This window comes from Asterias rubens, chromosome 2, assembly GCF_902459465.1.
Source record: "Asterias rubens chromosome 2, eAstRub1.3, whole genome shotgun sequence".
NCBI lineage: Eukaryota > Metazoa > Echinodermata > Asteroidea > Forcipulatida > Asteriidae > Asterias > Asterias rubens.
In genome coordinates this window covers 710,895-736,972 of record NC_047063.1, presented here as the reverse complement: position 1 = coordinate 736,972, position 26,078 = coordinate 710,895, and the positions used below count along the sequence as shown (strand labels likewise).

The following is a 26,078-nucleotide window of genomic DNA, read 5'->3' as shown; positions in this document are numbered from 1 at the left end:
AAATGGGACGCATCAGTTTGAGCAATTACTGGGTCGTTCTTAAACAAGTTCCTGGTCATAGAGATGGACCAGGCCCTCTTGGTTCCTGAAAAGGGCCAATTAGAATGCACAATTACATTTCATGACAGTAAATTTCTGTGCAAACAACTCAACCTCAAGCTTGTTTGATAATTATGTACTTTTTAAAAATGATATTTTTCAACACATTTAATTTGTATCTTAAGGCACGTTCAGTATTTTCTTTTTTCACTTCCTAAATTATATTGTATTATTCAGGCAGTTGATAGCATCTTTGCTTACAGTCATCATGATCATGGAGAACAAACTCACATACTTAACTGAGTAAGTAGTTAAAAGTTACTCTCATCATTTATTTCTTGTTATTGGTTAATGTACAGGGGCCAGTTCAGATCCTGTATTTGGTATTCAGCAGCGGGCACCTCAAACAAATAAATTCTAAAATGTTGCCCCCGTAGAAATTATCATGTTGTCAATCATCTTTTTAATAGATGTCTTTAAGTGTAAGGCCTGGGCCAAAGTTCATAGAGGTGCTTAAAAACGAGTAGCTTAGCACAAAACAATTGTGCTAACCATAATGGGGTTACCAGCCAAAATACCTTGGCCCTTGTTCCATCTTTGACTTTTGCTTAGCAGGATATTATGTAGCAATATCTTCTGCTTAAGCAGTTCCATAAAATAGAGCCGTGATGCTTGAATTTACCCCTGCCCTTTGCTTTAGCAAAGCAAGGCTCAATTGCACAAAGCACAGGAATGCATAAAGATGGGTTTTCAATAACCCCATAGTGATTTGTATTGTGACACCAGCATTTGCTTATTGATTAGGATTGATACACCAACTTCATATTAAAGTTAGCTAGTTGTGAAAATAATTGGTCCAAGTTCTGATTTGAAATGTTTTATCTTTTTATTATCAGTGTTATGATCACTCTGATGACTGAGCTCATTCAGACAGCCGCCGACAATGATCGAACACGACAACTCTTTCTCAGGTAAAATTCTTGAACAATTATTGCAGAACTTTTTAAACTTCATCTCTACATATTTCATGGTTTAATTCGGTGGAATAAAATCAACCTGAAAGCTGAAACATGGAACTGTTTTTGTATTAGATACTGCATTTATTTTGATGTAGCCATTGGCATTAGAGTTTTTAGTCACAGTTATTTTGTTCATTTGTTTAATTCCATGCATGTGCCATTGGCTTATTTTCCCTTTTGTATTGTTTTGTTCTTTCTATATGGTGTGGTGTTTTTTTTTGAAATTCCTAATAAATAATAATAATACATGTAGCCACCACAACTCACTAGAGACTAGTACACAGTCTTACCCCAAATCTCTTAGTTTTTAGCTTATTTTTACACCAAGCAAAGTTTCAAAAAATTTCTTTAACAAAAAATCCCCATATTTACACACTGCTACTCTTTTATTTTTTACATCATCACTGCCAGAAAAAAAAAGATCAACAGCTATTTCCCCGCACTATAGACAGAATGTCTTTGTATTTTTATATTTTTAAATAACTTCTTTTGTGAAATGCAAACATAATTTTCTTCAATTTATCTATTTATAAAAATATTTTCTCTCGCTTTTTCTGACAGAAATGAGAGTATTTTAGAGAAGCTTCTATCAAACTGGGTTGCTCTGTGTCTGTATGACCAACTTCAGGTATGGTATAGGCTCAACATGAATGTTTGCATTATTGGTTGCTTGTATTGCGTAGTGTGCAATCCTTCAAATGAAAAATACTTGCCAAGCAATGCACATAATTTTTTTTACAAAGAACGCAGTACACAATACAGATAGATGACATTATGTGCATTGCTTGGACTGTATTTTCATTGTTTTCAACTTGTTTTAAGCATCAAATTAATAAAATTGGAGAATAAAAGAAACTGTATATTCAAGTATCTGTTTGTTAGTTTATATTACCCAAGTATTTCTGGACCAGTAGAGGTCTTCATGATGTGTATATTGTAGAGACAAACTTTTATTAGCTGCCATTGGCAATGATTTAATGTGTTAGACTTATTTAATTTGCAATAAATTAAAAACAACACTGCCTGAGTTCTGATTGATGATGTCTTCTCTCCTTCAGAGTCACACTGCCTATCCTCTGTTTGTCTTGTACCGTGCCATCAAACATCGGACTGAGAGTGGTCCAGTTGATGTCTTCACCGGAAGGTCAAGATATTCTCTCAACTTTGAGAAGATGTTGGAGAAGGATGTTGAGTTCAATACCCTTGTAAGTTTTTACCGTCAAATTAAATTGTACTTTCTGTAATAATGTACTAAGATTTATTTTAGAAAACATAATCAGCTGGTTGCCAATGCTTATTATTCTGCCTACATCCTGGAATTTCACGCAGGCCACAGAGAAAAATTCCCATAGACTTTAAGATTTTCCAATGGAAGTGCCTTTTTCAAAATGAAAATGGCCTTCCCCTCTCAAAGATGAAATTCCAGGCCTGTGCCTATATTTTTTTTCAAAGGACAAATGTGCAATGACCCTACCTATGACCAAGTATTTTTCTTGTGACATACTCTGACTGTTTGCCAGACTCCATGCTTGTGTCATCAAAGGCACAGTCCCATTTCAGAGTTGCCAACTCTCCCTGATTCCCCTGATGAAAGTTCCTAAAAATAACATACTCTTTCCATGTTCCTATTGACACATTTGAAAACCTCCCTGATGATGGAAACTGTTTCCCTATTATATTGAATGTAATTCCGAATGCCTTCTTGATTGTTGTACAAAATCTACCTGGGCCCAATTTCATAGCGCTGCTAAGCACACAAATTTGCTTAGCATGAAATTTCTTCCTTGATAAAAACAGGATTACCAACCATTATTTCCATTTGTTGCATATTGGTTGTTACTTGTATTTAGCTGTTGTTTGTTTATCCTCAAAAACACGTGGAAATTTGGTTGGTAATTTTGTTTTTATTGAGACCAAAATTTCATGCTAAGCAAATTTGTGTGCTTAGCAGTGCTATGAAATTGGCCCCTGATTGCAAGATGCAAATGTTGACAGCTCTGCCATGACCAACAAACTGTAAATGCAATACTAAACTAAATAGGGGAACACATTTCCTAGTCAAATGGATTCTTGAATGTTTTGATCTGGTACCCATCCAGAATGTTGTTGTGCTCTTTGATGAAGAAGGAAAAGTCATCAAGGAAGTCAAGGTGCTAGATGTAGACACCATCTCACAAGTCAAGGAGAAGATCTTAGATGCCCTCCACCGCAACAAACCCTACTCCTGTAGACCTAGTGCCAACCAAGTCAGTCTCGGTATGTGAAAAGCATCTCTACTGAAGAAGTTGTAGGGTAACCCCATTGTCCGCCCATTAAAGATGGAATAAATAATTAAATAATGTAATAATGTTGTCATAATGTAATAATTAGCCCACATCGAGGACTAGTTGATGCAAACAATTCCATTGGTAGAGCTTCAGCACGTTAATCTAGAGTGTGCATAATCAAGTCCTGGTCTAGTCAAATTTGGTTTGTTCAACCTTAACTTTTTAAATAAATTATCAGTCAGTTTCCCTTGTCCTTGCTTTTTTACCTGATATTTGACATAAATTAGTTGCATCCTCTTAAAGCCATTGGACACTTTCGGTAAACAGTATTGTCCAAGGCCCACACTTCGTGTATCACAACATATATATAAAATAACAAACCTGTGAAAATTTAGGCTCAATCGGTCATCGGAGTCGGGAGAAAATAACGGGAAAACCCATACCTTGTTTTCGCACGTTTCGCTGTGTCATGACATGTGTTTAAAATAAATCCGTAATTCTCATTAGCGAGAATTGATAATTGTTTTAATGTTTTCTCAAAAAGTAAAGCATTTCATGGAATGATATTTCAAGAGAAGTCTTTCACCATTACCTTCTGTAAACCCTGTATATTATTTGTAAATCTGTGAACTTAAATTTGTTTTTCTGTTCCGAAAGTGTATAATGGCTTTAAGGTGATATCCCTCTGTTGCCGCTTTGTTGTCCCTTTGCTTTGTTTACAATCATGGTCTATAAATTTAATCATTCCATTCATAATCAATGTATTACCTTTTTTAGGCTGCAAGTTGGGTATCGTCAGCAAGTCAACAATAAAAATAATTAACAATAAATGGGAAATATCTTTCTTCATCATTAGAATGGCGCCGAGGCATCAGTGGTCGTCTTGTGTTGACAGATATGGATCTCAGACCTCCGATTGATAAATGGCGGAGAATAAATATGCTAAAGGATTTCCACGTAAGTGTCAGCATTCTCATGACATACAAAACCAAGTATTCAACTCAAAATAAAATCAAGAAACAAATATTGAAAACAATTATAGGTTGAAAAAAAAAGGAAAACTACCTAATTGTTCTTCAACTTAGCTACAGGTTGCCAAGAAAGTGCAAAGTTGTCAAGAGTGATCAGGCTGTTATTTCTTTATCAATTCTTTTTTACTAGAACCATTTTCTTTCTTTTAAATATTTCCTATCTTGTCAGCCAATGCTTTATAATATCTTTAATCACTCAGTATTGTGGTTGTTTGTTTGTTTGTTTGTTTGTTTGTTTGTTTGTTTGTTTGTTTGTTTCAGGGATTTGTTTAGGTTATTAGTTGTCATTTATAATTTGCGTTTGGGTATAACTGGTATTTTGTTATCCTTGGTAACCTACAGGTTGGGGATAACGATCAAATGACGATTGTAGAGAAGCAAGACGTTGCCAATGCAACTCTTTCCCAACCCATTCTTAAGTTCTCCGAGGGAGATGAGGAAAGTACATACAGTAAGTTTCCACTACTCCATCAATTGGTTGTTATCGTTTCTATTGTTTAGAGTGAGCCACTGCTTATAATAAGTGTTGAGTGGGTTAAGTTGTCGCTTGAAATTGATTTGTTATTAAATGATCCTGTGTACCAGTGCTTGCTTTTCCTTGATCAACATTTCCCGGGTTTATTTTAGCAACAAGGAACTTCCGATACTAAATCTATACAAAAGTCTCTTGGATAATTTTACTGTACGAGACATACTGTATCCGTGGGAATTTCATGATATTTTGTTTCACACGCACTGTGGATACAAATTCTATTTAGGTACTTCTTTTACACATTTGTTAAAGAAAATTTATTGTCAAAATAAACAATTAGGCTTTGTACTTAATTATGTGGTACCTCGATCAATCCATTGACATGAATGGCGTTTACAGATGTGACCAGTGGAGCTAAAAAGGGGTTTCCCCTTCTGTTAATCCCATTGATTTTATTGTATCACCAAACCATGTATTGTTGTTGCTTGTAATCCTCGTAAAGTTGAGGACAACAAATTTTAATGTGTGCCCGTCCAATGTTAAGGAAAAATATTGCAAATTACATTTGACAAATATTTTCATTTTAGTACTGAATATTTCAATGGATGTTTTATTCCATGGTGGCAGTTACAATAATGTGTAGTGGTATAAGCTGGTAACAATCTGTTTTGGTCTCTTGTATGTTGTACAGTGACTGGTAATAATATTAGGCAATGAATACCGAATGATATGGTAAATCAGTTAACATTGGAGGAAGTAGTGAAGCAAAACAGCTTTCATACTTTTGATTTGACAAGGACAAAAACTTTAATTAACTTTGACCAAAATACTCATATTAAACTAGTTTTGTATTTTTTTTTTTTATAAATATAAATTAACTTACTTTTAGAATGAGCAATTGGGGCAATTTACAGAATATAAGTTTATGTACGTTTTTTTGAAATTATTTGTTTTCCTTCAAATATTATTTTGTAGTGGGCCAACATTTTTACCCCGGCTGAGTCCTTCTCAAAGTTAAAAACCTTTGAGAAAAACTGTGCTTTGGTTGAGTTTTCAGGCATTAATTTGTTTCATTTATCCAATAGGTCCTTTTGGTTGGTAAGCAGTTTGCAACAGCTAACCCTTTTGTCTCTATATATTTTTCCCTGGCAGTTAATCTTGGGTGTGAAGACTCCGCTATTCGTAATCGATACAGCAAGCATCGGTATACGGTTGTAGAGGTAGAGCCAGTGGAAGGAGTCAAAGACTGGCATCTGGTGAGTTATGGGGCATCTAGTAAGCTGTAGAAAAAGAAATGTATTTTTGGATTGACAGACTATCAGGTCACAGTGTTTAAACTCTTTTGTTAATCCTGGCCAGTTTGACATGGGTTGTCTCTGTCCCTAGTTCCTTGCTGTTCTCTCCCCCACCCCATTTCCTGTCCTTACCTAATCTACCCTCATCTCTCATCTATTCTTCACATGTTCCTTGTTGTATCCAAACCTTGCTGTCAGTCGTCTTCATTCATGACCAGTGCTTGAGTTGCTATTTAGCCTGTATGCCTAATGTAGTTCTGATCCACAGGTTGATTTTATTTTTTCCTATATCTACAAATTCATTTGCAATTATATGTATCGTTATTGTACTTTGTGAAATGGCCGAACAAATAATAACAATACTAATAATAACAGTAATCTTTTGTGTTTGATGGGGGATTTGTAAATAAAAGGGGTGATGGGTTGACAGTTCACCTCATACTTGATGTCATTCTTGCACTAGGCTAGGCTTGGAAACAGTTAACTGTTCTAGTAAACTTGCGGGTACAACCATGGGTAAAAACTCTTTTGAGGGAGTGGTGTCTCTGAAAAGAGCCGGTTTGGTCTCGACGTTTCGAACAGTATACTCTGCTCGTCTTCAGGAGAGTTTTTACCCATGGTTGTACCCGCAAGTTTACTATTAATATTTATATTTATAGTTGCTCTTATTCTCCACACCATGCAAAGCTTCAAACACCATTTAGTTAACTGTTCGATATCTTTTTCTCTAAGGTTCAAGATGAAGACAACGGCTATGATGATGAGGATGAGGAAGGCAAGAAGAGAAAACCCAAAGAATGCTGCAGCGGGTTGAGATCAGTCACCTTCAGAAATAAGATCACTCGCAGGAAGATCAAAGAGATCTCATTCCCGAGACTCATGTCAACAAAGGTTTGCAAAATAATAATCTGCCGACTTGTTTTCGTGGCCAATAACTTCCATCCAGAGGCTCATGCTGTAGGGGGACAAGGGACATGTAATTATGAAGAACAACGATAACTCTTTCTGAATTTGATTTTAAATTTATGATTTTTTTGTATTGTTATTTTATTTTTGTTTATAATTTAATGAAGACCAATGCTTTTAAAATACATTTATAATTTTTATTTTTTTACAGTCGTACATGCTTATTTGACTCTTTTCCCAGTTGTAAAGTGTGCTTTAATTTTTCAAAAGATGTTTCTATTTTTATTGTTAACTATGTACATACATCTTATAAAGGCTATATGAATATTTTTAATTGTGTATTATTCTTTCCTGTAATTGGCGGCTCATCCGCTGTTGGTTTGGTCAATAAACATATGTTTTGGTTTGAGCTTTTGAAAGGGGAAAGCTGTCATCAAAGCGGTGTCTATCTGTGACTTGTCGAAGAGGGGGATGGATCTAAAAAAAAAAGGAATTGCTCTGCCTTTCACTTTGTCCTTTTATGTGATTCCGTTGTCTCAATTAGTTTTGTTTGTTTTCCTGCAGGGAGTAATTCAAAAGTATGTTGATGACATGTTCAACACCATTCTATCAGTGGAGAGTGCCCCCAAGGCCATCAAGTATCTCTTTGACTTTTTTGACAGCCAGGCCATTCGACATGAACTGGAAGAAAATGACCCAGAAATCACACACATCTGGAAGAGTAACATGTAAGTTTATACTTCTGTTTTTAAATGCTCACGTTGAAGATCCGTAGCAATTTTGGAATTGAAAATCCCTGAGGACCAATCCTTGTAATCGTATTTTGCTGAAAACAATTACTTGTGTAGTCAAATTGTCTTTTGAGGTCCATTTGTGTTGGAAAAAGCAGTGTAACTAAAGTATTGTTTCGATTTCTTATAGTTTGCCATTGCGTTTCTGGTCCAATGCCATCAAAAATCCAGACTACATCTTTGACATCCGACCTACTCGCTCAGTTGAGGCAAGCATGGATGTGATTGGTCAGTTATTCCATGACGTACACGACACCAAGACGCATAAACTCGGAAAGGTAACTGAGAGTTTGTTGACATATACCATGCTTGTTTTCATTATGTCTCCAGATTAGAAACGGTAGAGAATAGTATTTCAGAATTTGGTAGTTCTGTTTGCCCATTACTGAAAAACCATACACATAGACCTTATAGCGATGTTGTGTCTTTTTGTCATCATGATGTCACCGTATGTCACGTTACATCACATGAAATATGCACTTTCATTTATCTACTACTCATGATATTTCCAGGCAGGCAAAAATTATAGGTGAACATTAAAGTGATGTCAATGATGACGTAATCACATGGTTTTTTAATCAATTTTCAAATGGTTTACCATTTAGCTCGTATCTTAAAAAAACACACATGTTACGATCAAAATTTGTTGTGTACACATTCTGAGTTTAAAAACAAATATGGGAAAAACCACTGTGTTCTGTTAATCAAACAATCACATGGCCATCTAATTTTATTTTCAATCTGATGTTTTTGTTGACAGGAGTCCTCTGTGAATAAGTTATTGTACGGCAGAGAGAAGCAGAAGTACCAGCATGTTGTAGAAGACTTCTATAATGGAGTTCAGAGTTTGCCGCAGATGACCACCCAGGAGCTGAACAAGGAACTGTACAAAGCTTGTGAGGTAAACCTCAAAACACTGGTTTTTTTTTCTATAAGCAACAAAAAACATACAAATACAATAAATCACAGAAAAAAGCAACCAACAGAATTAAACAAAAATGCCTAAAGTGCAGTAAACAAGAAAACCACGGACAGAAGACAAACAAAAAGGGACAACAAAAATACCAAAGACTAGACAGTACCAACTAGACATCTAAACATCAGATAAACAATATAAAGCGGGCAGAAAATTCTAATTAAAACATATTAACCTTTTTTTTTTTTAAAGATCATCGAGTGATCCACAATATTTCTACTTATAGATCATCTTCAAAATGTTATATAAAATAAGTGAATTTTTTGTGGGTTGAACAAAGAAAAGTTTACTAGAGGGGGAATTGAACCTGCAACCTCCAGATTTAGTGCCAGTGCTCCACTAACTATACTATCTAGCACTGTGTAGGTGGTTTCCCTAATTTGTCAACACCTCTGTTCGGGGTGCCAGTTACAAGCCATAAATACAATCTGTTACTACTGTATAGCCACCAGGGATCATACCCAAGTTTTGCAACCAAACCTGGGAAACAGCATCTCATGTACTTAGATTTCAAAAACAAATTCTTATCCCAGTTCTTTGTTGGTCTTTCAGAATTTCACTGGTCTGTTCAGCAAGTTGGATACCCTTGAGCGACTGTGGTACATTGTCAGCAAACACAATTCAACGGTAAGTGTTGAAACTCTGTATATAATCTTTACTATCTAAATTATTTTGTTCTCTAATGTGTGTTGCATTTGACTGATTTTCCGCCAGACAAACCATTATCAACTTATGGATAATGGATTAAGGTATCGCGAGAGAAATGTTATTGTCATCTTTGTCTCCTTTGCAATCATATATTATGATGGTTATTAACCAAATAGGGTCCTGGCTATTTCCCTCCCTGCCTCAGTTTGGTTTCTCCCTTCATGGCTTCCTCTCGTCCACTTATTCCTTCTTTTTGTCATTAATGATAATGAATAATAATATTATTTGGTTATCTTTATATTCATTCAAATGAACCTTAAATTAAAGAATTAAAGGAAGACCAAGATGGTGGACTTTGTCTTCTCATTTGTTTTTCAGATTCTGGATGTTCTTGAGTCTGAACCAGAATATGAAGAAGCCCACCTTGGATACCTTCTTGAGGAGGTGCAAGTCACTCTCTCCAGTGGGGATGAGGCTTTGTAGAATGATGAATAAAGTCCAGTGTTGCAGTTTACTGCTACTCACTACTCCTACTCAGTACTACTCAAATAACATTGTTACATTCACCTTGTGTTTTCTCCCTTTGTTATGTAATTTGCTTGCAAAGTACTCATATTTAAAGTCCAAACTTGACTGAAAAATAACCTGAACTTAATCTCATGTACTCGATTCTCAACTGCAAATATACTCAGAAGCGCTCGCTCTTGCATGCCTGCTTCTTGAACACGTTGTAGCCACATCCTTCGCAATTCAGCTCTTAGCTGCAAGTAAGGAAGATTAGCCTCCAAATTATATTATATTTATGTGAGGATCATAAGAATAAGCTCTGAAATAGTAACTAGTTGAAGTTGTTTTTGAAAGTTAGTTATTATAACAGGCAGGAATATCTTATTCAGAAATAAAATCAAAACTAATAAATATTGACGACAAGCTTGCCCTGAATCAGCATCTTAATTTCACCTTGATTTCACTGATTTAAACATTTGACTTTGCTTTGAAACAATTGTTTAAGTGTGAATGAGGTTCTTAATTGCTAAGCAAATTAAAGTGTGATGTCTCAAAACAATCACAATGGTCATACTGAAAGCACTTCTAAGGATGAATCTAAGTGCTTTGTGAAATCGAGCCCTGGTGACCAGATTATTAAACAATTACCAGTAACAGTTGGATTTGGAAGTGTTTTATTCTGCATGCGATACTGTCATGTGTGCACTGTTAGGACCTTTTTCCTAAACACATGTTTTTTTGTTTGTTTTTTTGGCAAAATCGAAATAATGATAAGAATGAAGTTATTTGTATCTGATTGGGCGGCTAGTGGCTACCACTGCTATGAGCAAGTTCAAGTGTGCACAATGGTTAACTAAAGGTTGACCATTTGCACTCAACCCCAAGGCTGGTTGACCATTGGTTGACTACTGTGGTCGACCATTTGGAACCAGCCTCAAGCCCATGTTTTCTTCACTGGTCCCAACAGCATGTGTAAAGCGCAGATGGGAACAATTGACACTATTGCAAAAATACAAAAGGTTGACTAGACTTCCAAATGAGTTGTACGAGTGACTGCAGCACTGCGCATGTATATATAAGTCGCATGTAAGTAGTCAACCTAAGGTCGACTAAAATGTGCCCACTCGAACTTGCTCTATGACTGTTACTAAGGGTGTTGTGGGCGTCCTATACTACAACGCATCATGACTTGGCTACCCAACCACAGCCATTGCCATAAACACCTATTTGGACAAAGCCTTCACAATGAAAACTTTTATGTTTTTATTTTTGTTTTAACAAAGATTATTTTGTTCGCATGTTTGTTTGATTTAGAATTATTTGTACAGGATATATTAATAAATAAAGTCTTAGTTTTGGCTTTGGTTTTGGATTTGCAATAATGTGCTTCCTTTTTTGACAAAAGATATATATTAACTTATTGTTGTAAAGCTGTCCTTTAAAGTGATATTTAACAAATCATTTATTTTCTATTTATTGATTGTATGATTAACATGATAAGAGTTATTTGAGTAAATTATTGAATAATGATTTTAAAACTTTAATAATATAACTTAAAAACAGCATTCCGTCAATGTACATATATACGATTAAGAAAAACAAATAACGATTTAATTCCCAAAATTGTAAAAAGTAGTTAATTTTGTATTTCTTTTTAAAACATTTCAATAACTTTGTACTTGAATTTGTCAGAAATTTGTTAGTTGAAACGAATGCATTTTATAGAAAAACTCAGAAGTGGACATTAATGGTATTTACTCAAAATAATTATAAGCATAAAACCTTACATGGTAACTACTAATGGGAGAGGTTGATAGTATAAAATATTGTGAGAAAGGTCTCCCTCTGAAGTAACAAAGTTTTTGTGAAAGAAATAATTTTCCACGAATTTGATTTCGAGACCTCAGATTTAGAATTTGAGGTCTCAAAATCAAGCATCTGAAAGCACACAACTTTGTGTGACAAGGGTGTTTTCTGTCATCATTATCTCACAACTTTGACAACCGTTTGGGCTCAAACTTTCACAGGTTTGTTATTTTATGCATATGTTGAGATACACTAGGTGAGAAGACTAGTCTTTGACAATTACAAATAGTGTCAAGTGTCTTTAAGTTGTGGCAGTCAATTCAAGCATTTAATTTTTGAACAGGCAAAATACCAAAATGTTAACTCTTTTCTACTCAGAATGTTTGGAAACATAACTGTTTTACTTCCACTATATGACTCAACAAAGACTTTCTAATTTGTATTTAAAGATAGAAAAATTATGATGTGTTTTCCCACCACAATATTTTTTAAATGTTTTAATATTAACAAGTTTGAAAATTATAGGATTGTGCTGATACATTTTTTTAAATATTGTTTTAATTTTATTTTACCAAAAAAAAAAACCCTGCTGTAAACCTGTGTTTAAATGTTTATTTTTACCACTGGAAATGGTGGGGTTTGCCCCCTTTTCCCCTTTTAAACTCCTTTTCAGAGACGCTTGGAAAGAAAATGTTGGTTTAATCTGCTTTCTTGCAGATGCAGAAATCGAGGCTGAACAGTCATTAATTCGTTCTGAATCCTCTTCCAAGTTCCAAGGCAATTGTTTGTTTTTACCAATTTCCTTCTTTTCTTAACTCTGAATTATAAACCGTTTTATCTTTCCGCTTAATTATCTTTAGCCGCATTTACTATTTACAATAATTAACAGTGTCATGTTTGGGCCACCGTAAAAACGCGTACCTGGATAAAATAATGCGCATGCGTGTTGTCGTCATAACTTTTGAGTGAAATAAAAAGGAATGGGTTCACTCTCTCGAGCTCGAATCGTCAAATGTTGTTCACCTGGAATTGGAAAGAAGATAGGCCTTTGAATCAAATTATCAGGTATGTTTTTAACAAAACTACTTAATGTAAACATTTGTACTTGTTGAAACACATTTTGTAGGACGTGTGTGTGTGGATTTAGCGTGTCATTTTAGCAGACGTGAAAATGACTGGTGACCACCACCACAACACAACTCGTGGTCCCACGCTGCCTTGGTGTGGGGCGTTCGAACCGGGCATGGCAGATAATGCAAATGACTGAGGACGTAGTTAATATTATAATAGGCCTTGGAAAAAGAAACGGCGGCTGCAAAGTGTAAGTTGTTTCACTCCAAATGGCATTCTAAGGGGTGGTTTATAAAATAAAGCCAAGAGCCGTATGAATTTACAGGAAGGTAGACATTAAAAAAGTCGGAATCTGCGAGGGTTTGCAAAAAGGGCGGAAAAGTTTCCGTATGGCGCCACCACTTTTTCATTAGAAATAAAATAATATAGTATCTAATTTACCTGATTGATATATCACTTTTTGTAAAAATGAGTGAAAAAGTGGTGGCGCCATACGGAAAGTTATCCAAAAGGGCAGTAGCAACAAAAATCACTTGCGTTTTTACGCGATATTTAGTTTAGCCTGCCGCGAATTCAAGTGCCAAGTTTCGAAAGCTGAACATTTGCACATCATCAGAAATATCCCTCCCCCCCCCCCAATGTTTGGCCATGGCCATGAGTTGCATTGTTTAATAATTAATTACAACATTTTCTGCAGTTTTCATGCCTGAAATCATATCAATTTCTTCTGCTAAACCGACAGTGACAGGTTAGGAAATACTCGCTCATATTTATGACTTAAGCTAGGGTCAGTTTAACTTTTGGCATAACAAATTGATATTAGGACTCATGTTTTGACTTGATAACTGAGCGAGAAAGTCGTGACATTATATTTTTTATAACTCCAGCAAGACAAATTTTGTCAGGCAACTTGAGGCGTCCAATTGCATGCACAAAGAATACTTCAGCAGCACAAATGGATATTCTTTACTAGTCTACTAAGTTTCCAGGATCATAGGCCTAAATAAGAAAAGTGAAATATGAATGAATTTTCTTCTTGGAGATTTCCTTGGAAGTGGTGGCCTCCTGTGTGACATGGCCTTAAAGGGAAGGTACACGTTTGGTAATTGTCAAAGGCCAGGGGCTGATTTCACAAATCAATAAAATTCATCGCAAGACAATTTTTTAGTATCACCATAGAGATTTGTATTGTGACATCACTCTATACTTAGCAACTGCGATTGATTTGAAGTTACAATCAATCTTTGATCTTTGTAAAATCGGCCCCTGTCTTCTCACTCGGTGTATCCCATCATATGCATAAAATAACAAACCTGTGAAAATTTGGGCTCAATTGGTTATCAAAGTTTCAAGAAAATGGTGAAAGAAAAAACACCCTCGTTGGACGAATTTGTGTGCTTTCAGATAGGAATAAAAGACTTCTAGCTAGAAGTCTTTTATTATTTTAGTGAGAAATTACCTCTTTCTCAAAATCTGTGCTACTTCAGAGGGAGCCGTTTCTCACAATGTTTTATATGATCAACAGCTCTCCAATGCTTGTTGCCAAGTCAGTTTTTAAGTCAATGTTTGTTTTGAGTAATTACCAAACGTGTACCTTCCCTTAAAGTCATTGCGGGGACTGTGAAATTAACTTTACAATTAATGCTCAATTTCAAGTTCAAAGATAACAAGGAATGTACATATTTTGTAAAACGGGTTGTCACAAGTTTTTGTTAGTTACTCTAATGTCAGAGGGGGGCAGGGGGGGCCGGTGCCCCCCCCCCCGCTCAGAACCCTTGCCCCCCTCTTGCCCCCCCCCATTTTAAATCAGAGAAAAGTATATTCTTATAGGCCTAATATATAAATCGTTTAAGGCTGCATAAAATGCTGCCGTAAAAAGGAAAACTTTTATTCATATCAGTAGGCCCTATGTGGACTATAACATGAAAAATGCATGGAAACACGCGCACGATCGTATTGGTGGTTAATGTTTGTTATGGTTTTGCGGTTACATAGAGAGTGCAGGATGTGACAATGTTCTGTTAAATACGTGATGATCTGAACGCAGACCAATAGCTCCATTAACACAACTTAGTCGGATCATGGAGGTAGAAATGTCTACCTCCATGGTCAGATGCACTACAGAAAAATGTACTATAGCAAAATGGCCAGCGATAAAGGTTGCTTAGACCATTTCTTCTCCTTTGAAGCAAGCGGTGCAATTGAGAGGCCTATTTTAAATATCCGTTTCATAACTAAAATGTGATTATTAAACACCCACAACTTCAATCCTGTATTTTTTTAGGCCAAGTAAAAATAAGAAACATGTTTAGTGTCTGGGTTTCTCAAAAAAGGGAAGGAGGAGGGGCTTTGGAGGAGGGGCTTTAGAGTGTCATGGCCGAGTGGTTAAGAGCATCGAATTCAAGTTCTGGTGCGTTTTCACCGGAGTGTGGGTTCGAATCCCGGTCGTGACACTTGTGTCCTTGAGCAAGATACTTTACTATAATTGCTTCTCTTCACCCAGGGTAATAAATGGGTACCTGCGAGGGTAGAGGTTGATATTGTGAATGAAAAAGCCTTTGGAGCAATATAAACTGTTGCCCAGGTTGTATACTCCCAAGGGAGCTGAGAAACATTAAAAAGGGATGTTATTGGCCCTATGACCAGGGCACTAATGTAAAGCGCTTAGAGAATTAAGTGTTAGTTATTAGGCGCTATATAAATTGAAAGTTTTTATTATTATTTTTATTTTTTATTTCAAGATGGCCGCCATGAATGTCAAATATCAATTTTTTTTTTTCTGCTGCTGAAATACACAAAACATTAATGAAACAGTTTGGTCAAGACATTCAGACAAGAGATTAAGATTTTTCTGAGATCATTTAAAATTACCCTTTTTCAAAAAAAAAAAATGTGCATGAAATAAAAAAAAACTAAAAAAAAAACAAAAACGGGGGCCTTTAAAAAGGAAGCGGGCGGGGACGCTAAACATTTCTATTTTTCAATTTTTACTTGGCCTAACATTATGTTTTGGGTATTTATACACCCACAGAGCCTATTTGAGAATGCCGTGTACAACTCTAAATTGGTACTTGGTGATCACAGTTGGTAATTTAATCCTTTTATACAGTCGAAAAGTTTTATCTTATACAAAATGACAAGTTCTCTAAGATTTTGTAGTTTTCCCAATCTTTTGTTACCTGCTGACTATGTAGACTGTTTTAGAACTGCATTGGTGTGTATCAACTATATATCAGTTACATATTTAATAATAATCTTGAACTTCTTTGCCCCCCCCCCCCCCACATTTAATCTTTGCCCCCACTTGCCCCACCAAATGAAAATGTCTAGTTACGCCGCTGACTGGTTGCATTTGTTATTCACTGCTAGGGAGTCCATTTTTGGTTCCCATCATGTACCACATACTGTTCACCTAGTGAAAACCACAAGTGAACAATGAACTTGAACAACAAGTCTGTCATGGTGGTCGGTGAAGCATGTGTAGGGAAAACTGAATACTTGTGGGCTCCTGTAGGCAAGTTGCCCAGGTTTAGGGAAAAATATTATCATAACCGAGCCTATTGTCAATTTTTCGTTTATTGTTGTTGATCTATGAAACTAACTACATGCAAGTGTAGGGAACTGTGTTAATGGAAAGTTGTTAAATCAACGATTCAATTCAACTGAGGTGAGTGCAAACTAGACAGAAATTTGATGAAATAGGGCCTATAACTGTTTTTGGTCTGGGACTATAATCAATATTCTGCTGTGCATCCGGTCTTTGATGCCCCATTCCTCAACCTAAAATGAGGTGTTTTTTTTCACAGACGATGAGCCCCATTTTGTGCTTTGAATTAGGTATAATAAACATTAAACAGCTATGGCAGCCATTTTAAAACTTTGAAAATATTACTTGCTACATGTACTCAACTTTTTTGTCAAATAATGATCTTTCTCATTACATACTCTGACTGTTTGCCAAATTCCATGCTTGTGTTGTCAAAGGCACAGTTTCCCGAGCCCAAATATTCCTCCTATCTGCCTGAACATAAAGTGCCCTATGGTATTGCTTTGAAGTATCCTAAAAAATCAGAGGCTGCTGCTAAACCTCTTTTTTAATTTTAATAGAACAAGCACAATTCAATTGAAGTTTGTGACTATTTTGTAATTGTTGAGAGATTTATGAAAGGACTTATTATCAAAACAAAGAACATAGGGTATTTTTGTGTAGGTATTTTATAGGTTTAAATCTATGTTTTTGTCCTTTTCATTGTTGCAGCTAGAGATCTATACACATTCAGCTTAAATCCTACTGAGGAAGAATTTAATTGAGGCCGAGTATGGAGTGCCCGAGAAGCCATGTAACCATCTTGTTGGCTGTATGTTTGATCCTGCTGGGATTATTAAGTAGTGTTGTATCAGCTGAATGGCAAGGAGATCTGTCATCTTATCACATTGCTTCATTCAGTAATCCTCATCCTCCTAGACCTCTCAATGATCCATCAGGTAACCACAATGCTAAATTCAATCATTTCACTCTATCTGGTCCTGATGGAGCTGTGTATGTTGGAGCTGTCAACTACTTATACAGACTGGATAGTTCATTGAATCTGCTACAGAATGTTAGTACATGTCAAGAACTAGGAGAGGATAGGTGTGATACATTCACCAACTACAATAAAATCCTGATATTAGATAATCAGAATCGGTTGATTACATGTGGAAGTGAGAATGGAGGAAAGTGTCAGTTCAGGAATCCAGATGATTTGACTGATGTGTTGTTTCAACCAGACCCTGATGTTGCTGGTTTTGGAGAGTTGTCTACTGTAAGTTTGATTGCACCAGGAACTGATGGACCAATGGGACCAGGTCCAGATGGAGGAGACTGGTTGTATGTAGCTGTGACTTTTACTGCTGAGGTTGGGTATAGAGATATCCCACCAGTCGGCAGAAGAATCCTTAGTACAGACGGGTTGTTGATATCTCCAGCAGGCACAGCGTTTTCTTCATCTGTTACATTTCATCGTACTAACACTCCAATCGATATTGCATATGTTGCTGGTTTCTCATATGATGGATTCACATACTTCATCACTTCTCAAAAGGAGGATTTTGGTTCCAATGTCTTTGTTTCTAAAATGAACAGAGTCTGTCAGACCAGTCTAACATTTGACTCTTACACAGAAATCACCCTACAATGCCAAGGATCAGATGGTAGTGTGTACAGTTTGGTACAAGCTGCTCATATTGGCCCAGCAGGTCAGGATCTTGCTGTATCATTAGGTTTGAATGCTGAGGACATGGTGTTGTATGCTGTGTTTGCTAAGAATGAAGGAGCTGATGGGACTAGTGATGTACCTATTGATCAGTCAGCATTGTGTGTGTATAAGATGAGTGATATTTTAGATGCCTTCAAGGAAGCAGTCAGGGGATGTATCCAAGATGGAGATGACTACTTAGTGAAGTACTTGGAAGGATTCTTCTGTCCATCATTACCAGTGAGTATATGGCCACTAAGGTTGGATCCCAAGTTATTGCACATTATATGTAAGATGAGGGAAATCAAAGATACCTTTAGTGAAGCCTTGCAAAGGTTTACAGCCATACAAAGAATTCAAATTACCCTTTTCTAAAACAAATTATAGTCCAGAAAGATGACTTTAAATGATACATTTTAAAGTGATCCTACAATGTTCATAAATAGGTAACGATATATAACAAGAATGTGATTATTTGTTTGACATGTCTCTAAACCAGGAAATTTACAATTGACTTATCTATCCACTTTTTTAAAGCTAATTCTAAATTAAGTTTATCCTTTATTCCCCAGTCGGCCCGCAACCGCCCACCCTAATACTCTCTGGAATGCCTGAAACTGCCTGCGAAACAGTTTGTGTTTTCAGTGCATTATCAAAGCAATTTGATGAAAGCACCCTCAAGTGTCATACATTGCTAGAACAGGCAGTAGTTCCCCTTTCCAATGCAATGCCAAAAAAAAGCTGTTGCCAATTATTTTGCCACCATCTACTTTATTTTGAGATATTCAGAGCTTCAAAGTTTGAAAAATAAAAGCCAATGTTTTTTATCTTTCGTTGAATAGAAATTCTGATATAGTCGCTGTGTATTCATGGTTGTCATGGTCGTACGTTTACAAAAACAATGTTTTGTGATTTTACTTTCCATGTCAAATTGATAAAAAAAAACATTCCTGTGAGTAAAAGTATCTTGTGGTCTACCAAATAAATAACACATGTATTAATAGACAATTATTCACAGAAAAAGAAAGTTTACCAAGTTGTTTGTTGAGAGTGGTTTCCAAGTAGACTATTGGGATTCCTTCAATGAGTAAATGACCATTGTACCTGCAGTGTAAAATTATCATTGCAATACAAAAATAACCAATGCATTGGTTTATTTTGTTATTCTTTAACACATGTAAAAACATAATCACTTTATTTTATTAGTTATTTATGTCTAGATAAATTAATAAAGCTCTGTTTGTTGAATTTTTTTCTGGAAGTCCCTTGGCTTGATAAATAAGTACACAACACGGCCATTTAGTAAATTAATGTTTGGAAGCAAGTTTAGTCTTTGGATGGAAGCTAATCAATGATCTTTTTCATGTCTAGGTTAATCCAGATATGTTTCTGTGCCATCCTTTTGAAGGGACCAACCAAGTAGTATACAAGTATGCTAAAGGCATTGATGTAGCATCATCCATTGCTGTGCTGGAACTATCAGGTATTAGAAACAACTTTCAATTCTCTTATTTATAGGTTAGTCCATATCTGTGTCATCCTGTTGCTGATGGTTCAAACCCAACATATAGATGTATGATAATGGTACATGTAACAGCACCCAATGCGGTGTTGGAGTTTGTATATAAAATAAACCTTTGCCTTTAGGAAATTTACACACATTTAAAAGCTAATTTTCAAATCCTATCAAATTACTTGACTATTTAACAATAAAAATAATAATATTCCACATTATATCTAAATAAAACATGCCGAGATGATATAATTCATCACTAAATGATGATAAAATGTTGCTTGTAATACTCTGATATTTTGTGTGTATTTATTTACAGACACTCTGATGTCATCCATCATTACAACTACTGAGATGAACCACACTGTAGCTATCATTGGAACTAACTCCAATGGGGAACTTTTAAAGGTAAGATTTTTTTGACTATTAAGCAGAAGGGCAATCCAAGCAAACATGAACATGACACAAAAAAATCAAATTTGTGTCACATCTTTCTTTCCACTTCAAAGTTATAGCTAACATATGTAAGGAAACGGACATTAACTATTTGTACACATTCTGTACAATTTTGTGTAAATTCGGCTCATGTTTGCACAAGCTGTGAGCGGACCCTAAAAAGTGAGCACATTAAGGTGATTTTTTCAAAGTTAAATATTTCCCCCACAAAGGTTCTTCTAGCAAAACTTTAGTAGTTGTGATGAGCAGCATGTACAACTTTTTAAAATCCAGAATGAAAGCAATATTTTTGAGAATTTGGAGTAGAAAAGTGAAGTAATGGCATTGAAATAATTTACTCTCCACAAATTGTGGAAGTACCACTGCCTAGGTCAGCCTAGTAGAATGTTATGTTGAAACACAAGGATTTCAAGAGGAGCACAGACAAATCTCCCCAAAAAGCAAACAAATGTTAAAAGTTGATGTCCTCTTGCCGCCATTTTCCTTGAGAAAGAAGAAACAAGATTAATGCAAAATGCTGCCTTACAAATCGGGGTAACAATGCAAGGGTAGCAATGAATTGTTAGTGGTGTGTGGCGTAACATGCAGTGAAATGTATGCCAGGTAAAGTCAAGGAGATGGGTGATCAAGGGTTTTTTGTGTTGTAATACCCTTTTACGTCACAAAACAAATTGTTAGTTGCATTGAGGAACCTTTGATAACCAACAAGGCCGGCATTTTAAATTCACAGACCACTTTTAAACAATAAGCCAAGCTTACATACTCGGCAAGCCATTTAACAAATTATGTTAAATGCACAACTCTGACACCAGCGTTGGTCAGTAAAATGGGAAATAATAATATTTCTGAAAAATGTTAATTTGCTTCTCTAAAAATACACATTGCAGCCTTGTTTCTATGTTTTTTAGTAAAAACAAGTGAAATTAAATTATTTATTTTGTTGATAAGGAATGAACCCAATTTTGCCAAATAAGAACTCAGTTTGGGCTCCATTGGGCTTGGCTTAATCAATCAATCAATCAATCAGCCGCAAAGACAGCATTGGTCCGTCGCGCTGACCTCCTATGTCCATGTTGAACAGCTTGGTTCCAGATAGCCTCTACCTCGCTCGGTCGACCTAGTTGAGCAATCCAGGGTCTTCTTGGGCGACCTCTGGGCCTCGTCCAGCCGGTGGCTGGGGGTCGACCCTTCCAGGCATTTATGATGTTGAGTGCCTTGGCTGGGGTGTTATCATCCAGGCGCACAATGTGGCTGAAGAGGGCACGCTGCCGGCGAAGGATTAGAGAGGCTATCGAGGGGAGTTGTGTTGTGCCGATGATTTCGTTGGGGTTCTAAGGGGTGTGATGCGTAACTCACCTGACTTAACGGGTGGATCATAGCCTTGGCGAAAAGGAGGCAGTTTTCGACATAAGTCCTCCCTGGATCTTATAGCCTCTCACATCCAAACCCTATCCACACCTTCTCGTTGTGAACCCAGTCAACCTTAGTCTTGCGACTAGGGGACTGACGTGGAAGGGTGCTCTCGTCTCCCCTGTCCCAAGGAGGCAGAGTTTGCCGCAACTTCTCCATCCTGTGGCCACCCAGGGGCAACTGATTCTCCTATGAACAAAAATTACAGCACCAGGGTTAAAGCCCCTGCTCCACACAGCGTCAGATGCCGAAGCCGCAGGAATCCTGCATCCATGACGGGAGGCACTCAAAGCCTCCGGGAAGGTGCTTCCTCGACAAAGCCCAAAGCAATGACGCCCAAGCCTGACTTGCGTAAATCCATCCGCGTCGCAACCTGGAATGTCTTGACCCTAAATGGATGTGGATATCAAACAGCTATTGTCCACCAGATGGAATCTTATAACATATCCATACTAGGTGTCACCGAAGCCAGACTGGTTGGTAGTAATTCTAACCAGTCCAAGGAGGCCACATTCCTGTACTCAGGCGGTTCTACAAAGACAAACGGGGTAGGTCTTTTTATACGGCCACCCCTAAACATAACTATCACCAAATGGCAGGCGATTTCTGATCGTCTCCTATATGCCAGGCTACAACATCGTCATGGTCAACTCTCAGTCATCGTTGCCTATGCTCCAACAAACTCATCCGACGACAGTGCCAAGGACCAATTCTACGATCAACTTGTTGCTGTGACTTGGCTTAAGTGACCGGACAAACTCTAATGCGACTAACCGTAATGCGACTAACCATGGTTTTGCCTTGTATACCTAAAAGTTCAAGTTGCTGACTATTTATAAGTATCCTGTTGGATACTAATGTATAAGAGATGTGTGCTAAATGTAGTAAAACCTTTGCAAGTTTTTTAGTTTGAGGAAACTTTTTAATTGAGACAAGTGTATTTTTTACCATGTCCTTTTTGTGTAATGCGACTGACCGCTTTTTACAAAGCAACATCCAGAGCACAAAGCCCTCAACATTTCTAATATCATCACCTCAAAGCCTTGGGTGTCAAGTACAAATCAGTCTATAAACTTAGTGGACAGAATATCTCACATAGAACTACCAGCACCAAGATCAAGAAATGACACAGAAAAGTGTAATGCGACTGACCACAGAATTGCCCAGAACCATGAATTTGGACATTGGTTCCTCTATTCTTATTTTGTTTTGTTTTAGATATACCCAGATATCTGATAGGCATATTTGTATCTGTCTGTGTTACAGGTTCACATCCAAAGCAAGACCTCAGCCAGACTGTATGAAAGAGTACACCTTGATATTACTGGATCAGTTCTTAAAGATGTCAAGATTAATGATGCAACAAGAGAGATGTACATACTCACTGAACAAAAGGTACAAAAACAAGATTACTTATTTGGGTTTGAACAAAGACAAATTTTACAAGGGCAGGATTTGAACAAACGACCTCAGGATTATTGTGACGGTCCTCTAGCAACTGAGCTATTTATTAAAATGTTGGCGATCTCCCTATTTTGTATGGCTTGCCACTGCGTCAACCGTTAGCTGCCAGATGATACAACCTGAGAGCTTCCGCCAGGGAAACACTTTAAGGAGATGCATTTTTATATTTACTCTCTGAAAAAAGGGTACAATGAGATCTTTAAGTAAAATCGATGATGGTTTGACATCAAATTGAGTTAAAGTTTAGAGCACTGTCAAATTTATTCTTGATTTGAATATAGATTTTACAAATTTAGGCAACTGACAATTCATGAAGCTCAACATTCTCATTAAATTATAATGTAGAATTATGTTTTTAATTGCACCATGTAGTTTTTGAAGATGCATGTTGAGAACTGTGGTCAGTATACAACGTGTGAGACGTGTATTGGTACGGATGCAGGGATGGATGGAGACCCATACTGTGGCTGGTGTACTCTGCAAAGACAGTATGTATTGTATCTTGGCTGATTATGATGTTGAGAACTTTAGAGGAAAGCAACTAATTACAAACTAGAATAAAATAAATGAAATAAAAATACTTTAAACAAACCCGTTTCAGACAGTTGACAATAGATTAGGAGCCACTCTAGGTTTACCCAAAAAGTTGGTTTAGAAAGGCGAACTTAACACAACATTGGCTCGGCTCATGACAGCTCGAGCTCTGAAACCTAGGCACTCCAGAGTCGTTCAGAATGACTGCAACAGTCGATCTTTCGATTTTTAGTTCGCTCCCAACTGTTTCAGATGTCAAACTTTTCATGTTCTTTATTCAGAATTGGGTTTGGCGCAACTCTGGAGTGCCGCCTGAAACTTGTGTTAGTTCATCAGCAGAGCCCGGGTTGGATTTTTTCAAGTGTGAGCTGTTTCTTGATGATTATGTGTGAAACTTTTATTTATATAGATGCACCCTGTATTCAGAATGCAACATGCCTGATGTGTCTACCCGATGGTTAGCCTACAATACTGCACAGTGTATTGAGATAACCAATGTGGATCCTTATAACAATCTACCAATCACTGTCACTGAACAACAGGTAAGAGTCAACTTGAGAAAGGAAAATATTTCTCTCATTTGTATTTTCATGCCCACTTGTTTCTTTTCCACTATTCTCGTTGCCTCAGTGGAGAAGAACGAAAAGTCCATAAAATTGTAGCTGAAAGAAATATGAATAGTTATTGGAAGTTATTAAGGTCTTGACCATTATTTTTGTCACTTCAATCAATTTTTTTTTGATTGATATGGCAGTCTTTTTGTCAAGGAATGTGATGTTTTCGTTGTCTTTGGATGTAAAGTTTCCCAATCTGGAACGTTTTGATACTCTACAGTGAAAGACAGGAAAAAAATACAAGGAAGTCCATACACAACTTCCATATCATAACTTCCATATCATTTGTTCTGTATTAAATTGTTTGTTCTAGTTAGTTTGTTATATTAACCAAATTGTACATTTACTAGATTACTGTGAGTGTAGAGCAGTTACCAGACTTACTGACCAACATGACATATGAGTGTTGGTTTGGATCCTACGTATCTCAAGCTACAAAGACTAATGAGGATCTTAGATGTGTCTCCCCACCTGGTAATAGGATACCACCAATTCAACAAGGAGGTAAGTCAAGCACTAAACTAGTGCTGTTTGTTGTTGCTGTTTGTTGTTTGTTTTCTATGTTGATCTCTTGATTTTTCTGTGTGCATTCTGCAGTCTCTCTCTTTCATCTGTTTCTACTGGAGTGCTTCTGTTGCACCAGCATACAATGTTTATGTCTGTTGTGTTGTTATTTTTAGTCTTTGAGAAATACTTTGCTATGGTTGTAATGTCAGATTTTTTTTTTTTTGCATTTACATATTTTTGATCTTTTATTTTTAATCAAATAAAAATGCACTTTTGGGAATGTTGATTAATTCAACAAGAAGGTAAGTCAAACATAAACAAAAAACATGTAATTTTTTGTTTTCATTTGTATTATTGTTAGTTTGTTCAAATAAAATAATCAAACACCTTTTTAAAATCTGAAATGTTTATGAATGTTGCATTTTCCAGATGATGCTGTTCAGGTTACACTAAGCATCCATTCCAGTGAAACATCAGTCAGTTTTGTGGATACAAGTTTCTACTTCTATGAATGCTCCACTCATACTTCGTAAGTGATTTGTTTTTTGCTCTTCTTTACTTCATGTTTGAAATTTCTCTTTTGTTTTTTAATTTGGAATTTTCTTTGCTTCACTTCACTCTAAGTTTGAAATTGCTTTTTGGTTTTAAAGGCAGTGGACACTATTGGTAGTTACTCAAAATAATTGTTAGCATAAAAACTTGATAATGAGCAATAAAACATTGTGAGAAACGGCTCCCTCTGAAGTAACATGATTTTTCGAGAAAGAAGTAATTTTCCATGAATTTGATTTTGAGACCTCAGAATTTGTTTTTGAGGCCTCGAAATCAAGCATCTGAAAGTACACTACTTCATGTGACACAGGTGTTTTTTTCCCATAACTATCTCGCAACTTTGACGACCAATTGAGTTCAAATATTCACAGGTTTGTTATTTTATGCATATGTTGAGATACACCAAGTGAGAAGACTGGTCTTTGACAATCACCAATAATGTTCAGTGTCTTTAATTTAGAGTTTTCTTTTCCTCACTTCACATTAAGTTTGAAATTTCTTTTGAGTTTTTAATTTACACTTTTCTTTGCTTCACTTCACTTGTATGTTTTGGTTTTTCACTTTAGAGTTTTCTTTGCTTAACTTTACTTTAATTATATAAAATAATGAAATTTCTTTTTGTGTTTTGTTTTGTACTATTTCTCTGGTGCAGCAATTTCTTCCATTGTATTATTTTGTTGTTTTGTTTTTGTGTTTGTTGTAGTTGTGTATCTTGTGTTGGTAGTCGATGGGCCTGTGACTGGTGTGTGTTTGAGAATAGATGCACTCATGAGAATACCTCTTGCTCTGGAGACAATGAAATCATCATTACTGGGCAAAACGTAAGACACTGCATAACTTTTTTTAAATAACGATATTTAACAGTTGAACAAATTAAAGTGGCAAGTGTTTCCTAGAAAGATAAAAAAACACATCCTTTTGTGTTTTGAAACACTTGAAGATGTAATTTATGATTTGATGTTA

General features: G+C 36.3%; 2 protein-coding genes across 2 annotated transcripts in view; both read left to right on the top strand.

Moving 5' to 3' along the window:
* LOC117306850 (plexin-A4-like) overlaps positions 1–10,862 on the top strand; it is a 35,939-nt gene extending 25,077 nt beyond the window's left edge. Inside the window, exons 25-38 of the mRNA XM_033791405.1 lie at positions 277–342; positions 936–1,010; positions 1,620–1,686; positions 2,117–2,263; positions 3,158–3,314; positions 4,182–4,282; positions 4,699–4,807; positions 5,981–6,084; positions 6,856–7,014; positions 7,594–7,757; positions 7,951–8,098; positions 8,581–8,721; positions 9,349–9,423; positions 9,823–10,862. Of these exons, the coding sequence (XP_033647296.1) occupies positions 277–342; positions 936–1,010; positions 1,620–1,686; positions 2,117–2,263; positions 3,158–3,314; positions 4,182–4,282; positions 4,699–4,807; positions 5,981–6,084; positions 6,856–7,014; positions 7,594–7,757; positions 7,951–8,098; positions 8,581–8,721; positions 9,349–9,423; positions 9,823–9,927 (1,618 nt within the window). The 3' untranslated portion in view covers positions 9,928–10,862. The remainder of the gene's footprint in view (positions 1–276; positions 343–935; positions 1,011–1,619; positions 1,687–2,116; positions 2,264–3,157; positions 3,315–4,181; positions 4,283–4,698; positions 4,808–5,980; positions 6,085–6,855; positions 7,015–7,593; positions 7,758–7,950; positions 8,099–8,580; positions 8,722–9,348; positions 9,424–9,822) is intronic.
* A 1,474-nt stretch (positions 10,863–12,336) lies between these two features.
* LOC117307314 (plexin-A4-like) overlaps positions 12,337–26,078 on the top strand; it is a 36,947-nt gene continuing 23,205 nt past the window's right edge. The window contains exons 1-10 of the mRNA XM_033792031.1: positions 12,337–12,822; positions 17,087–18,305; positions 19,437–19,548; positions 19,898–19,986; positions 22,711–22,839; positions 23,281–23,396; positions 23,852–23,984; positions 24,407–24,560; positions 24,993–25,092; positions 25,819–25,936. Coding sequence (XP_033647922.1) covers positions 17,148–18,305; positions 19,437–19,548; positions 19,898–19,986; positions 22,711–22,839; positions 23,281–23,396; positions 23,852–23,984; positions 24,407–24,560; positions 24,993–25,092; positions 25,819–25,936 — 2,109 coding nt within the window. The 5' untranslated portion in view covers positions 12,337–12,822; positions 17,087–17,147. The remainder of the gene's footprint in view (positions 12,823–17,086; positions 18,306–19,436; positions 19,549–19,897; positions 19,987–22,710; positions 22,840–23,280; positions 23,397–23,851; positions 23,985–24,406; positions 24,561–24,992; positions 25,093–25,818; positions 25,937–26,078) is intronic.